This window comes from Astatotilapia calliptera, chromosome 9, assembly GCF_900246225.1.
Source record: "Astatotilapia calliptera chromosome 9, fAstCal1.2, whole genome shotgun sequence".
Lineage (NCBI taxonomy): Eukaryota > Metazoa > Chordata > Actinopteri > Cichliformes > Cichlidae > Astatotilapia > Astatotilapia calliptera.
In genome coordinates this window covers 3,426,822-3,442,243 of record NC_039310.1, presented here as the reverse complement: position 1 = coordinate 3,442,243, position 15,422 = coordinate 3,426,822, and the positions used below count along the sequence as shown (strand labels likewise).

Genomic DNA, 15,422 nt, shown 5'->3' with positions numbered 1-15,422 from the left:
CAACTTTATGACTCTTTTCATTGACAAGACGGGAATGGGAAGAGTTGCTGACGAAGAAAGGCCCCGTACTAAAGTGTGTTTCCAGCTGGAGGCAGAAATCATGACTTAATGTAAAAGGATAACTGCATGTCTGTTCCTGGAGTTACAACTGGCATGCATGTCGTGTGGGATATCTTTCAGCTAATAAAGAGGAAACGTTAAGGTAACATAAATAGGGTGTAGTGTGTACTTTTGGTTGGCCGCTTCACTTTGTGTGCATGTCAGTTGTCTTGAATTGTTTAGGTTGCCTTGGAGTAGCTTGCTTGTCTTTAGACTTGACTGCTGTTTAGCCTGATTACTGAAGCATAAAGATGCACAAATGGAGCTGCACCTTGAAGCTGGATTCTTTGTCTGCAAGTGAATCAACCACAAAATCCTCCTGCCTGCACTGGTGCAAAGTCACTACACAAAATGATTTGAAAGTCATTAATACAACTTTTAAAGAGTTTAGAAATTGGTTGTAGGTGCACAGGAAGTAGATCTGCGATACAGCTGCTAACCAAATGGTATTTAATGACACCCTACATATGAATGTCATAATGTGTTACTCTGAGATTCATTCTCTTGTTCTGAAAATGTGTGTTTACAATCTACAGCTATGCTGCTGCTGCCTTTGATAGCAATGTGGTTTCAACTAAGTCTCGGGGAGCAAAGTACGGGGGTCAGCCATCTCTGTCCAAGCAAAACACTGGGAATGCTGGAACTATCAAAGTGAGGGTTTTAAGAAAAAATGTATGATGGCATGAATTATAACGGATGGCATGGTGGTTCACACTGTTACCTCACAGTGTCAAGGTTATGGGTTCAATTCCCTCATCAGGCCAGGTTCTCCTTGTGTTTGTGTACTACTTCCTCCCAAAGACATGAAGTTAGTGAGGCTAGGGTAACTATCTGCAGTGTTGGGGAGTAATGGAATACATGTACCGCTGTTATGTATTCAAAATACGAGTAACTGTATTCTGTTACAGTTTAAAAAGGTGGTATTCAGAGTACAGTTACTTTGTTGAAATAAAGGGATTACACAGCGGTCTTTTCCTGTTTCATATGTTCGGCTGTCCCCTCTCTGTTTTTGGTAATTCCATGCCAGTACAAACTAAAACAGAACACGCATTAAGAGGCTCAAATGCCCGTGTCTCAATCTCGCGGCCATTGTCTCACCTCTGCTTGCAGCCGCATAATGATGTGAAGAAATATTTTTAAAAATTATTGTTCAAAAAATTATTTAATAAGAAGGCAATAGGCAGAGAGTTACAGGCATCGCCCTAAAGAATGTAGCCTGATGGGCAGTGTGGCCCAGCTGTGAGTAAGCTGTTAAGACTCGACTGTACGCTGTGTTCGTGTTTTCCTCTGAAACAATAAGCTCCGTTGCAGCAGCCTTTCAACGCCTCTCTCTGTCTCTGCTAGCAAAGTTGACCCACACAACAAAGTAAAGCTAGTTTTCAGCTACGAGCCGACACGAACCCAACGTATCAGCCAGAGGTCCCTTTACTACAGTTCGGAGCTGCGGACCTGTTTTAGATACACACAGAATAGTTTTCTATACGAGATCACTGCAAAAAGTGCAGCCTTACCTAATGTCCACCTACTGTTACTCATTTATATTAAGATTTAAATCTAGTTGGTGTTGGTGTGGAGAGTAACCTTCAGTAATGAATCACACAGCAATAGTACGTTCATGTAGTTGTAAAAAGCATGATAATATATAAAGTAATCCAAAGCCCTGTGACACACTGGCAACCAGTGCAGAGTGTCACCTTTTTCTTTTTTGCCTGTCCCATTTGGTTCTTTAGCCGTCAGAATTGCTGTCTGAAGACCAACAAGGAGACCCAATGGATTTACTTTGCCAAATGGAGCATCATGGCATTGCCGTATTGGTCCATTTGATCGACCTTTGTTGTTATTGTTTATTTTATTTTCAGTTGTTACAGACGGGACAGACATGAGTGAGGGATAGGAAAGGGAGAGAGAAAGAGGAAGGAAAAGAACAACAGAAGGGAAGAGGGACAGTGAGAAAGGAAACTTAAGAGAAAACAAGCAAAAAACAGAGCAACATACTAAACACAACACCATCACGTTAATCTAGCTGAGTGTAAACAGCAGTAAATACTAAATATTGAATGTTGTTGTGCAGCAAGCAGGACCGACAGCGCACAATGTGCTTGGAAATAGCACCAATAGAGGTGTAGTTTGTGTCTATGGACAGTGCACACCTGTGTGGATCAGCGCGCTTGTATTCAAATGGTTTCCACATGTAACGATCTGCTAGAGGGTGTAGAGAGCCGTAGCCCCGCCCCCCAGGGCATGAAGCAGGCATGGAGGAGATCCAGGCCCCAGACATCCAGAGGCCCCAGAGTACGAGAGCCGAAGGAGGACCACTGGAGGGGCATCCATGCCACCCTCCTGGGAGGAGCTGAGGAGATCCCCAGATGAGGAGGCACCCAGTAGCCATGGAGCAGAAGCCAGAGGGGGCTGCAGTGGTGTGCCCGCCGGCTCTGCCGGCAGCCAGCTGTGCCAGAGTGAACCGAGCCGCAGGCCCAGAGGCCGGAGGCCCGAGGGCCCCCCGCACCCCGGAGGAAGCCTGACCGAGCAACAGGCACCAGGCCCCACCAAGTAGCCACCGGGAGTGAGCTGGTACACACCTGAGCGCCCAGCCCCGGACACCAAGAACCACCAACGCACGGACCCCTGAGGGCATCAGTCACCGGCAGGGAGTGTGGTGAGGGGAGATAGGCCTCCATACTTTGGAAGGCCTGAGATGTACCCAGAGAGGTGGAGTGTAAGACCCGACCTGACATATAGACACAGACAAACAAGCACACACAGACAGGGTCCAGGGTGTACCCACCCTCTCACCTGACTGGGAAAGGCTCCAGACCCCCCACAATCCTTTAAAAGGATAAGCGGCAGGGAAAGGATCGATACAACATAAAATGATAATTCCTGCTACATGTTTTGAGAACAGATCGTTGCCCTGTTAAACTCAAATCAAACCTTGTTTACTTTTATCATTTCTTTGGATTTCTTTCTCATTTTTTTAAACTTTGATTTTTTAGTCTGACAAAAAGCAAAAAATGTTTTTCTGTTTGGGTGAAACCATCTATTTCTGAGTCAATCCAGCAATATTCCAAACCCCGGCCAAGAAATGCAACTCTGTGTGCTCCACTTTAATCTGCTGTTCACCAAACTATAATTAAGCTTCGGAGACTCAGGCCCATGTCTGCTCACAGTGGACATGGAAAGAAAAGGGCTGCCATTTACATCCCTCCTCTCCCCCTCGGGCTCCGTGGAGTCAAATTGGTTCCAGATGCGTTCTCTCTTGGCCAGCCTCCACAACTGAATCACATCAAGCAAGCAGACGAGAGAAATTTTGCAAAAAACTCAGCAGAGCAAATATAATGTGTGGAATTTCTACACAAAGTGTGAAGAAAACAGTATCAACTAAAGGCCGGTCATCACTATAACACATGGCGAGAGCCTTATTCCTGTCGCCAGCCTGCCCAACAATATGCACCCCGAATGAGGATCTAAGTCTTTTGTTTCTTTCATGTTGAGGACAGATGTGCAAGCGGTGAAAAAACAGATATTTAGCCAGAGCAAATCCACATCCTGCACCCATGTGCACTGAACATCAAAGCGCTCGCCAGTTCACACACTGCTAGTTGAGTCCCTTTAGATAAGACACTCACTAACTTCCACAGAGTTGATGAAAAGCATTAATGACTGGCTCTTCATTCATGTTTACATGGGCTCTTTCTTTTATTCAAACAGCATCTGTGGTGCCCTTCTCACCACAGACAGAGACCTAACTCAGGACTACATTTTCATTTTGTTTATTTAAAGTACACATGTGTTGGGGAACATTTATAGGAGCCGAGCTGAACAGTGATTTTGCTGATAAATAAAGCACAGACAGACTTCTTCCTAGCAGCTCTGTATATACACATTAAACTGCTCGTCACATTCGCTTTTAACTCGCCCACCCGACCCGCTATGTCCGCCCCGTTTCCTTCCTGTAATTTGTCGCACAAGGAACAAATCTGCTCTTTTGAAAGCATATATCCATAAATGACAGAAGGATACATTTTGGGAGGAGTTTAGATTAACTTTGATCTTTGTCCTTAAAAGCTCGAAGGCTTCTGTGTATTTAAAACAGGACGTCAACTCAATGCGTCGCGTTTCGCAGGAGGGTAAAGCTAACGCCCGCCTGAATGCTTTCACTAATATTAAAGTTATTCAGATGATCGGAAAAGCCGCACGCCCAACATTTACCACTAAATCCTGTCGCGTAGGAAAATCTCCAATCACTGTGGAGCTCCAACTTTCCAAATGCGTGTGTGTGTGTGTGAGTGTTTAAACCGTTATTTCCACACTTACACATTCCTCGGTGGGCGGTAGCTTGCAGTACAACCTTTGTTATTTATCAACAGTGAACCGTAATCATACGTTTGGACGTTTACACAAACACTTTAAAGTTTCAGAATAAAACCTAATGACGACTTTGTGTGGTATCTAAATTTACCCACATTAAAGTATCCGGCTGTAAGAATATGAAGAAAGTGGAGTCTTAGTACATCTCAGTTGTGCCAGTTGTCACTGAATAAACACAGTCAGTGTTTTTTCAGCACAACATTAAAGCAGACGAACATCTGAGTTAGTCGAGTTTAAGAATATAAGGCACACACTCACCCTGAGCTCGCACTGGCCGGCTGTAAAAGTTTACGGCGAGAAGGAAACTGGTTATCTGGAAACACACACGCATCTTATTGAAATCCTAAAGTGCATCGTGGAAAAGAAGACATAGAAAATGCAACATGTTGCTCATTGGGTCGCCGCTCGCTCTCTCGCTGCCCTCTCTATCCCTCCCTGTGTCCACAACCCCAGGTTTGGCGACCGCAGAGAGCATGCGCAGATTGAAGCCGGAGTCCGGTTAAGTAGATGTTCCACGTCTGTTCAGTGTATGCTGCAGTTTAACCCTCATGTTTACTGTCACTGTTATTATGTTTCTCAGCGAAAAACACATAAAGGTCTATACTAGTACCTCCCAGGCACAGTCTGTTAGCAGTCAGTACTCCTAATCAGCTTTGGACTTTAGAACTACTGAGGTCATCAAACACGAGTCAGAGAAAAAGGCAGAAATCTGACATAAAAGACTTTAATCTCAGAATGAACTCACTGAAGAAAAATGTCGGATTTCAGTGAGTTTTTGGCGTTTCCGAGCTGAGTGGTCCCGGCAGATGAGCAGTTTTTGTATTACAGACGCTGGCTGCCTACCCATATGAGTAATATAATATAATATAATATAATATAATATGATATATTATAATATAATATAATATAATATAATATAATATAAGTTACTCTTAGTACAGTGAAAGACTTTAATGAATGTTTACAATAACACACACACACACACACACACACACACACACATATATATATATATATATATATATATATATATATATATATATATATATATATATATATAATATCACACCATATTAGCTAACAGATTTATGGTAGATGGCCTGTATTTATATAGCGCTTTTACGCATTTACTGAAAGGCTATGCCTTAGCTCGCTTCTTCCATTACTGTATTTCTCTCCGCATAAAATTGCTTTTCTGCTAACTACAGTCAGTACTTTCCTACTGGCATTAGTGGTGACCTAAGAAGCTTAACCTTAACATTGCTTAGCAGTGTAGACATTAAAGAAAATGACTGTCTTTTCTTTCTTCTTTTGTGCAGATTGATGGCGATGCAACTTTGGCAAATTACATCTCCTAAAGAGACCAAATTGCCTTCCCCAGTTTCTGCAAAAGCAAACAACCACTTACAAAAAGAAAACTAGGACTTTAGGACTTCTGCAGAAACTTTGTGAGAAAATGAAAAACAGAAATGAAAGTTCAAAGGAGAGCACCTCACATGCACATGCAAGAATAAGGCAGACAAAGAAGCAAAAAGCAGCATGAAATGTTGAGATAGGATGGATACACAGTGATGGAAAAATAGCCAAACAGGTGAGAGCAAAGCAGGGAGGTGGACCTAGAAAAATTCAAATTGCCACTTAATAGATTAAAAGATATTTTTCAGGAAGGAATTTTTTTTTCCTGATGGCATATCTCCTAAGGTATCTGAAATAGTTTGACGTTTGCGACTTTAAACAGAACCACCTTACTGATGCTGCGAGATCGATCAACTTCAGACCAGACAACAAACGACGGAGGCTCCGGAAAAGTGCAATCAAACGATGAGTTTTATTATCACAGGAGAACAACCAACCGTCAGCATACGGATTGTTTTGCTCTGACAAGAATACATTGGGTTCTGGTTTTATAGGATAAAATATCACACCTACGTCAATACAGTTCAAAAATACATGGTGACAGACGGGCAAAAGTTCAACCCGTGCAGACAAGGGTACATCACGTACACTTCTAATAACCATAAATAGAATAGAATATTCTTTATTGTCATTGTCACAAGTACAATGAAATTGAAAGATGTCTCCGGTCAGTGCAACATCACGAAAGATAAATACTTAAAAACTATAATAGATATGATATAAAAGATAGAAATACATATAAAATACAGTGTTCTCATACAGTAAATACACCCAAGCAATCCAGGCCTAAGGCCCCATACAGACACTCAACATACGACCTAGTTGATATATCACTCAAACAATCAATCACTCAGTCAATTTGTTAGCGCATCCAACAAAACATGTCTGAAAGCATTCCAACATCAAGGGCACAAATGACAACAGGGGCAATGAAAGTCATCTACTTTTAGTAGCATTGAGACATGATATTGCAATTGGGTAGAAACTGTGTTTGAGTCTGTTAGTCCTTGTGTATGTTGTTCTATACCGTTTACCTGAAGGCAGCAGTTCAAACATGGAGTGTCCAGGGTGTGAGGTGTCCTTTATGATGTTATGGGCTCTTTTGAGGCAGCGGGAACTGTGTAGGTCTTTCAGTTTGAGGAGAGGGCAGCCGATTGTCCTTTGGGCAGCGTTGATTACTCCCTGGAGTGCTTTCCTCTGAGCCACTGTGCAGCTAGCGTACCATATGCCTATGCAGTACGTTAGTATGCTTTCGATGGAGGCTCTGTAGAAAGACACCAGCAGTCTCTGTGTGATGTTGTTCTTCCTAAGCACTCTCAGAAAGTACAGTCTCTGTTGTGTCTTTTTCAGTAGCTCAGAGGTATTCACACTCCAGGATAGGTTTCCCTCTATGCTGACTCCCAAGAAGCATAGAGGGAAACCTATCCTGGAGTGTGAAACCGACATTTAACTTCCCTTTTCTACATTACTTGCCTTTTAGGGTAATAACTTCAGGTCTTAGCATCTCTGAGAGCTAATAATGGACCCTCGTCATTAATCACTAAGTAGAGTACTTTGCAGCCAGTCTCAAACTGAAGCAGAAGACGCTTAGGCCTTCGCTCAGACCTGCTACTAGATTAATATGTGTATTGTAAGCGTGCATGCAATTAACCTGCTATGTTCTCATCTCCCCTCAGCATGTATCATCTGGACACTCTCACCAGTGAAGCTTAAAACCTTCTAGAATGGAACATCAACTCTAACCAAGCACATTTATGCATTGTGTATAAAATGAACTCAACCTGTAAAAATAGAAAGGTCAATGTGATGACAGACATATTCAATGCAATTTTATAAACCCTGCAGGAAGTATTACTGATAAATGATACTGTGAAACATGTTATTAATACATTCTTCATAAGGCAAATTAAATGGTAGCAATAAAAGAATCTCTGAATCCCAGAGGCAGCGAGGCTGACAATGTTATGCTTCTACACTGCAACAAAGCCAAAAGATCCTGAAGAAGATGCCGGTAAAATGTTACTTTTCACACTGCATTTCTATTGTGGTTTTGAGTATGTTTATGAAGCTCCTTATCCATTTGAATAGGCCTGAAATCCATAACCAGTGTTGGGAAGGTTACTTTTAAAATGTATTTCCACTACAGATTACAGTTTACATGGCCCAAAATGTAGTTTGTAACATTTTACATTAAGTTACTCAATGTGAGTAACGTATTCTGAATACTTTGGATTACTTGATATATTGTCATGCTTTTTACAACTACATGAATGTCCTATTGCTGTGTGATTTATTACTATTACTGAAGGTTACTCTCCATACCAATAATTAAATTAAATTCAATTTTATTTATACAGCATCAAATCACAACAACAGTCACCTCAAGCTGCTTTATAGTGTAATGTAGACCCTACAATAATACATATGGAGAAAAACCCAACAATGATATGACCCCCTATGAGCAAGCACTTTGGTGATAGTGGGAAGGAAAAACTCCCTTTTAACAGGAAGAAACCTCTGGCCATCTGCCACCAACTACATTTTTAAATCTTAATATAAAATGAGTATCAGTAGGGTGGATATTAGGTAAGACTGCACTTGTTGCAGCTTTCTCATATAGAAAACTATTTCTGTATCAGTAATATTTTTTCTTTTTGTCTGTTTTCAGAACTGCACATGATTATTTACAGCTAGCAGGTTGTTAATGCTGTCCATCAAGTCTAACAGTCCGCAGTCTATGAACTAACCTCAGCTAACAATGTTAGCTCGGTGGCGAGTAGCCTTTAGTAATACTAATAAATCACACAGCAATAGTAAATGGCCTGTATTTGTATAGCACTTTACTAGTCCCTAAGGACCCCAAAGCGCTTTACTCATCCAGTCATCCACCCATTCACACACACACACACACTGGTGATGGCAGCTACATTGTAACCACAGCCACCCTGGGGCGCACTGACAGAGGCGAGGCTGCCGAACACTGGCACCACCGGGCCCTCTGACCACCACCAGTAGGCAACGGGTGAAGTGTCTTGCCCAAGGACACAACGACCGAGACTGTCCGAGCCGGGGCTCGAACCAGCAACCTTCCGATTACAAGGCGAACTCCCAACTCTTGAGCCACGATCGCCCCATTGAGATACTGAAGTTGCACATAACCCAGGTAGCTACCACAGCTAAAACAAGGTCCAAACAAGAATATGGTAATTTCTTAGTTATTACCACCCAATTAGTTGATTCTGTGTAATAAGCAGGAAAAAGAGTTGCAAAATACACCACAGAAACATCTGTGGCAGGGGGATCACACTCTTCATCCTTCCTGGGAAAGTCTATGCCGGGGTGCTGGAAAGGGGAGTCCACCCGTTAGTCAAATCTCGGATACAGGAAGAACAATGCGGTTTTCGTCCTGGTTGTGGAACCCTGGACCAGCTCTTTATCCTCTCAAGGATACTTAAGGATACATGGGATTTGCCCAACCAGTCTACATGTTTTTTGTGGACATGGAGAAGGTATTCGACCATGTCCCTCAGGGTGTCCTGTGCGAGGTGCTGTGGAAGTATGGGGTGTCTGGCCCAAGAGCTTGGTCCCTATAGCCAGCAAAAAGTCAGACTTGTTCCTAGTGGGTGAAGGACCCTGCCAGGGCTGCCCTTTATCACCGAATCTTGTAATAATTTTATGGACAGAATTTCTAGGCATAGCCAAGTGGTGGAAGGCTTTCACTTGGGTGGTCTCAGAATCTCATCTCTGCTTTTCGTGGATGATGTGGTTCTGTTGGCTTCATCGGGTGGTGGCCTCCAGCTTGCACTGGAAGGCTTTGCAGCCAAGTGTGAGGTGGTGGACATTAGAATCAGCACCTCTAAATCTGAGGCCATGGTCCTCAGCCGGAAAAGGGTGGAGTGCCCACTCCAGGTCAGGGACGAGTTCCTGCCCCAGAGTGGAGGAGTTTAAGCATCTCGGGGTCTTGTTCACGAGTGATGGGAGAAAAGGGCGGGGTGCTGTGGCTGCAGTAATGCGGACGCTGTACCGGTCCGTCGTGGTGAAGAGAGAGTTGAATATAAAAGCGAAGATCTCAATTTACTGGTGGGTCTACGTCCCTACCTTCACTTATGGTCACGAGCTGTGGGTAGAGACCGAAAGAACGAGATCGCGGATACAAGCGGTGGAAATGAGCTTCCTCTGAAGGGTGGCTGGCCTCTCCCTTAGAGATAGGGTGAGAAGTTCAGCCATCCAGGAGGGGCTCAGAGTAGAGCCGCTGCACACACACACACTCACACACACATGCACCGTAGGAAAATGGCAACAATGAAGAAGCTGCTATGAAAGCTGCAAACACTAAGTACCTGCAGAAGGTCTGGCAAGTCCCGAGGAATCAGATGAACAGTAAGAACAAAATCCAGGCTACCAACACCTACGCCCTGCCTATGATCAGGTACCCTGCTGGGATATATAAGCTGGAAAAAGGAGGAGATAGAAGCCACTGCTGACAAGACAAGGAAGCTCCTGACCATACATCAAATCAAATCAAATCAAAATTTATTTATATAGCACATATTAAAAACAACAGTGTTGACCATAGTGCTTCACAGTCAATAAAAACATGAGACAGTTAAAACAAACAATAAAAGAGGACAACAAACAATAGGTAACAACGCAACAAGCTAAAACAGCCAACTAGACAGAATCAAAAGCCAAAGTAAAAAAATAAGTTTTAAGACGTAATTTAAAAGACTGGATCGACTCGGCAGTGCGAATATGAACGGGGAGGTTATTCCAGAGTCTGGGTGCCACGGATGCAAAGGCCCGGTCGCCTCTCGACTTCATTCGAGTCCTAGGTTGTGCTAGGAGCCTGTGATTGGACAATATAAGTGCTCTGTTGGGATTGTATGAATGGAGTAAATCAGAAAGATAACTGGGCGCTAAATTATTCAAAATATTAAAAGTGAACAAAAGAATTTTAAAATCTATACGATATTTAACAGGGAGCCAATGTAATTTGGCTAAAATTGGAGTTATGTGTTCATGAATTCTCGTACCTGTTAAAAGACGCGCAGCTGCATTTTGAATTAACTGGAGCCGGCAAAGAGAGGAGTGTTGGAGGCCCGAGTAGAGGGAGTTACAGTAGTCCAATCTGGATGTAATAAATGCGTGGATAAGCTTTTCAAGATCTTTTAAAGGAAGGAACGGCTTTGCTTTGGAAATCTGACGCAACTGGTAAAAGCTGTTTTTTACCACAGTGGACACCTGTTTCTCGAGTTTAAAAGAGCCATCCAGGAACACTCCGAGGTTTCTTACAGTGGACGAAAGATGGCTAGCGAGAGGGCCTAGGGCGTCAGCTAACTGGTCTAGCGGAGTGTGACTACCAAAGACTATGATTTCGGTCTTATTCTCGTTCAATGTAAGAAAATTATGTGATAACCAAATTTTAACTTCATGCAAACAGTTGAACAGAGGTTGCAAAGAAGCAGTCACATCGGATTTCAAAGGTAAATAAATCTGGATACATGACGGGTTTCCCCCCTAAGTCCAGCATTCTGAGGCTGTAAGCTAAGCAGAAGGAAGGAGGCCGGGGACTGGTGAGTGTCAGCACCAAAATCCAGGATGAGATAACAAACATCCATGAATACATCAGGAAGATGGCCACAACCGACTGCATGCTCAGTGAATACCTCAGGCAGCAGAAACCCAAGAATGAGGAGGAAGAGGAGGAACCATCATGGAAGGACAGGTCCCTGCACAGTAAGTACCACGGCAGATAGCAGAGGTGGCTGACATCCAGAAATCCTACCAGTGGCTCATGTGATTAGCTGGACTGAAAGACAGCACAGCGGCACTAATCATGTCAGCACAGGAACAAGCTCTGAGCACAAGATCCATAGAGGCTGGGGTCTATCACTCCAGGCATGACCCCAGGTGCAGGCTGTGTAAAGATGCCCCAGAGACAATCCAGCACATAACTGCAGGGTGTAAAATGCTAGCAGGCAGGGCATACATGGAACGGCATAACCAAGTGGCCGGCATAGTGTACAGGAACATCTGTGCCGAGTATAATCTGGAAGTCCCGAGGTCAAAATGGGAGATGCCCCCAAGGGTGGTGGAGAATGACCGAGCTAAGATCCTGTGGGACTTCCAGATACAGACGGACAAAATGGTGGTGGCCAACTAACTGGACATAGTGATGGTAGACAAGCAGAAGAAAGACAGCCGCAGTGGTCCCGAATGACAGTAACATCAGGAAGGAGGAACATGAGAAATACCAAAGGCTCAGAGAAGAGCTCGAGAAGATGGGGAGGGTGAATGTAACAGTGGTCCCAGTGGTAATCAGAGCACTCGGTGCAATGACTCCCAAGCTTGACGAGTGGCTCCAGCAGATCCCAGGAACAACAGCGCAGTCCTGGGAACAGCTAAGATACTGCGCAGGACCCTCATGCTCCCAGGCCTCTGGTAGAGGACCCGAGCTTGGAGGACAGACCGCCTGCAAGATGTGTGCAAGTGATCCTAAATATAACTTAAGGAACAGTAGCTAGAATATTCATTGATTCCAAATGTATTTTTATAACCCTCTCGTTTATGCAACCATGACTCTACGAGGCAAGCCAAAAATGAAGGGAAAAGTGCTTAAAGTTAGCTGTTGGCACCCCACTTCTTCTTTGTCTTTATCCAGGGATAAAATAGAAAGTTCAGACTCACAGTAGGCACCAGTCTGCCACCTACTGGCAGCCAGCTCTTTACAGGCTGTTTCTGTTTATGCTTATTACACAGAAACTACCACAGGTGTTTCCAGGTAATAATTTAAGTTTGTTTTAATAGGTTATTAATATGTTATTAAATAGAGACAGTTTTGCATTTTGCAACTGTTTCCTGCTTATTACACAGAAACTACCTAACTAACCCTGACCCTCTTCCTCATTATCCTGCTATTAGCACTTAATACAGGTCCCAGCTTTGGGACCCTTATTATGCAATTACATAAATTTCAGTGTAATCTTACTCAACTGTAACCATGGTTGTTACCATGATATTACTTTGATATTAAGTGGTTATTACTTTGGTACTCTGAAACTGAACTGGATATTCACATGGGTAAATGATTATAAGAGCTTTGTTTCAATATAGTCACAATATTCAGCTTCGTCAAGCAACGTCAGCATTTATGCTTTAATTGCAGTGTGCAGGTAGAAAAACAATTGAACTGGGGGAAAATAGAAAATGTACTTTTCTACTATGGTCAACATAAACTGATACTAGTTGGAAGACTAATCTGACCTCCTATCAGCACTCTGAATTTATATTATAGCAGTAATGAATGGCCATATTCTGACAGAATGACATGAAAAAAATGGTTTGCTTGCACCCAAAAGATGTCTTTCATTAAATGCAATGAAGAAATACCTGCATATAGGGTATCTATATAAAATCACATGGTCAAGATAAAGAGTAATTTTTTTATTTTATTTGGACTTTTAGACACTGACATTTCTTAAATACTTTGCAGTATTTCTCCTCTTAACCTAATATACAGATCAGCAGCAACAAGTGGATCTCCTGGGGCATCTCGTTCATTTTCTACCATAAGCAGACAACAAAGACTGTTTCATTGCAGGAATATTGACCTTTTGGCGTGCACTCTTCCATACACAGTGATCTCATCCACACACAGTGATCTCATCCACAAAAATAGGGTTCAGTCCATCCTCTGGAAACGAATACATCGCTGCATCTGTGCATTGGTCATGATCTCTTGTTGGACAAAGGCTAGTCTGACTGAATCTTCCTTCTAAACAGCCCAAGTTTTTTACAAATTCTCTTTAGAGTTCGAACACTTCTAATAGTCTGATTAATATGTGCTAAAGTTAGAAATATTACTTTGTTACCGAAAGAAAGTTTGAAGAACAGTCTGATTTTCATTTCAGGCACCGTTTCTCTCACTTTGAGAGGTGAACTTTTTGCAGAAGCGAGCTTCTTCCATTATTGTAACCTTTTTTGCATCATGGACTGGTTTATGTTTGACAATATTTTCATGGACCTGCCTTTAAGGTGTTGTGGATAAATACAACAAAAATAAAACCAGTACCAGTACCAAAAACAAAGATTTATTCATAACACACAGAAAAAGAACCAGGGAAACCGAGTTAATGAAAAAAACAATTAAAAAAATTATGTTAAACTGTGATAAAAACCCTGAAAACCATAAATTTCACACAGGAGCCTCAACTCTCGCGGCCTGGTACCAAAAGACTCATGGACCCCCACCGGTTTATTTATGTCGTTATGCCCAACCTGGGACATTCTGCATTTCTATTGGTTGTGTGAACAAATGTCACATCACTCTGAGGTCAAAGTTTAAGGCAGCAGTACTCCCCAACCACTACAGAGTGGAACACAAATGTGACTCTCCTGTTCCCAAGCAAAGACCAGTACTATTGTGAGATTTTGTAGTTCAAACAGATTTTATCATTTAAAGGTAGAACAACATTGGGACAGGTGCACCAAAAAAACAACAATTAAATAAACAAATAAACAAATAAACAAAAAGTCTCTCACGTGCCTAAACTCAACACATGAAAAGCTGTTAAAGGAAAAAGGATTCCTATCCCTGCAGGTACTGGGACTGCTTTTCAGACATATTATGCATACAATGTATAGAAGTAAAAAAGTAAAAATTTATTTATATACTGTAGCACCTTTCAAGATAAAAATCACAAAGTGCTACATAGAAGCTAAAACATAAAAATAAAAATCAACCGAAGCAGTTTTAAAAAGATGAGTTTTTAGCTGTTTTTTTTTTTTTTTGGAAACATCTTGGGGGCTTAAAGGAAATATATAACTGAATATCATCTGCATAGTAGTGATACGAAATGTCCTTAAAAGTGCTCAATAAGTACTGAAGAGGAAGTAAATACAACAAAAACAATAAAGGCCCCAAAACTGAACCTTGTGGCACACCATAGGCAAGAAAAGTAGAAGAAGAACTGTACTTAGAGGTAGCCACAGAAAAGGATCGTTCATGCAAATAAGATTTGAATGAGTCCAAAGCAGACCCTGATATGCCCACCCAGTGTCTCAGCCTATCTAGCAGAATATGATGGTCCACAGTATCAAAGGCAGAGGTCAGGTCCAACATCAACAAAACAGAGCATTCTCCTGCATTACACCTCATCAAAATGCCGTTGGAGACTCTAAGAAGTGCAGTTTCAGTAAAGTGAGCTCTACGAAAACCAGATTGGAATTTATCCAGAATGTTGTATTCATCTAAAACAGCTATAAGCTGCTTAGCCACTGTCTGTGAAGGTTCTCAGTCATCCAGATCATCATAGTCTAAGGATCTTGGAAAGAAAAGCGTCTGGACTTCTTTAAGTTACTTGAAGACGTTTCACCTCTCATCCAAGAAGCTTCTTCAGTTGGTGGAGAGTCCCAGATTTAAACCCAGTGGGAGTTTCCCCCAAAGAGGGACAAAGGACCCCTGATGATCCTCTACCTAATCACATGAGCCAAGGTGTGAAATCGGGTGTGGGTCACAATCAGCCAGGGTTTCGGGTGAG

The 15,422-nt window shown here is 42.4% G+C and overlaps 1 protein-coding gene across 1 annotated transcript in view; it reads right to left on the bottom strand.

Moving 5' to 3' along the window:
• reck (reversion-inducing-cysteine-rich protein with kazal motifs) overlaps positions 1–5,081 on the bottom strand; it is a 98,605-nt gene extending 93,524 nt beyond the window's left edge. The window contains exon 1 of the mRNA XM_026180915.1: positions 4,726–5,081. Within this exon, the coding sequence (XP_026036700.1) occupies positions 4,726–4,798 (73 nt within the window). The 5' untranslated portion in view covers positions 4,799–5,081. The remainder of the gene's footprint in view (positions 1–4,725) is intronic.
• Between the last annotated feature and the right edge of the window lie 10,341 nt (positions 5,082–15,422).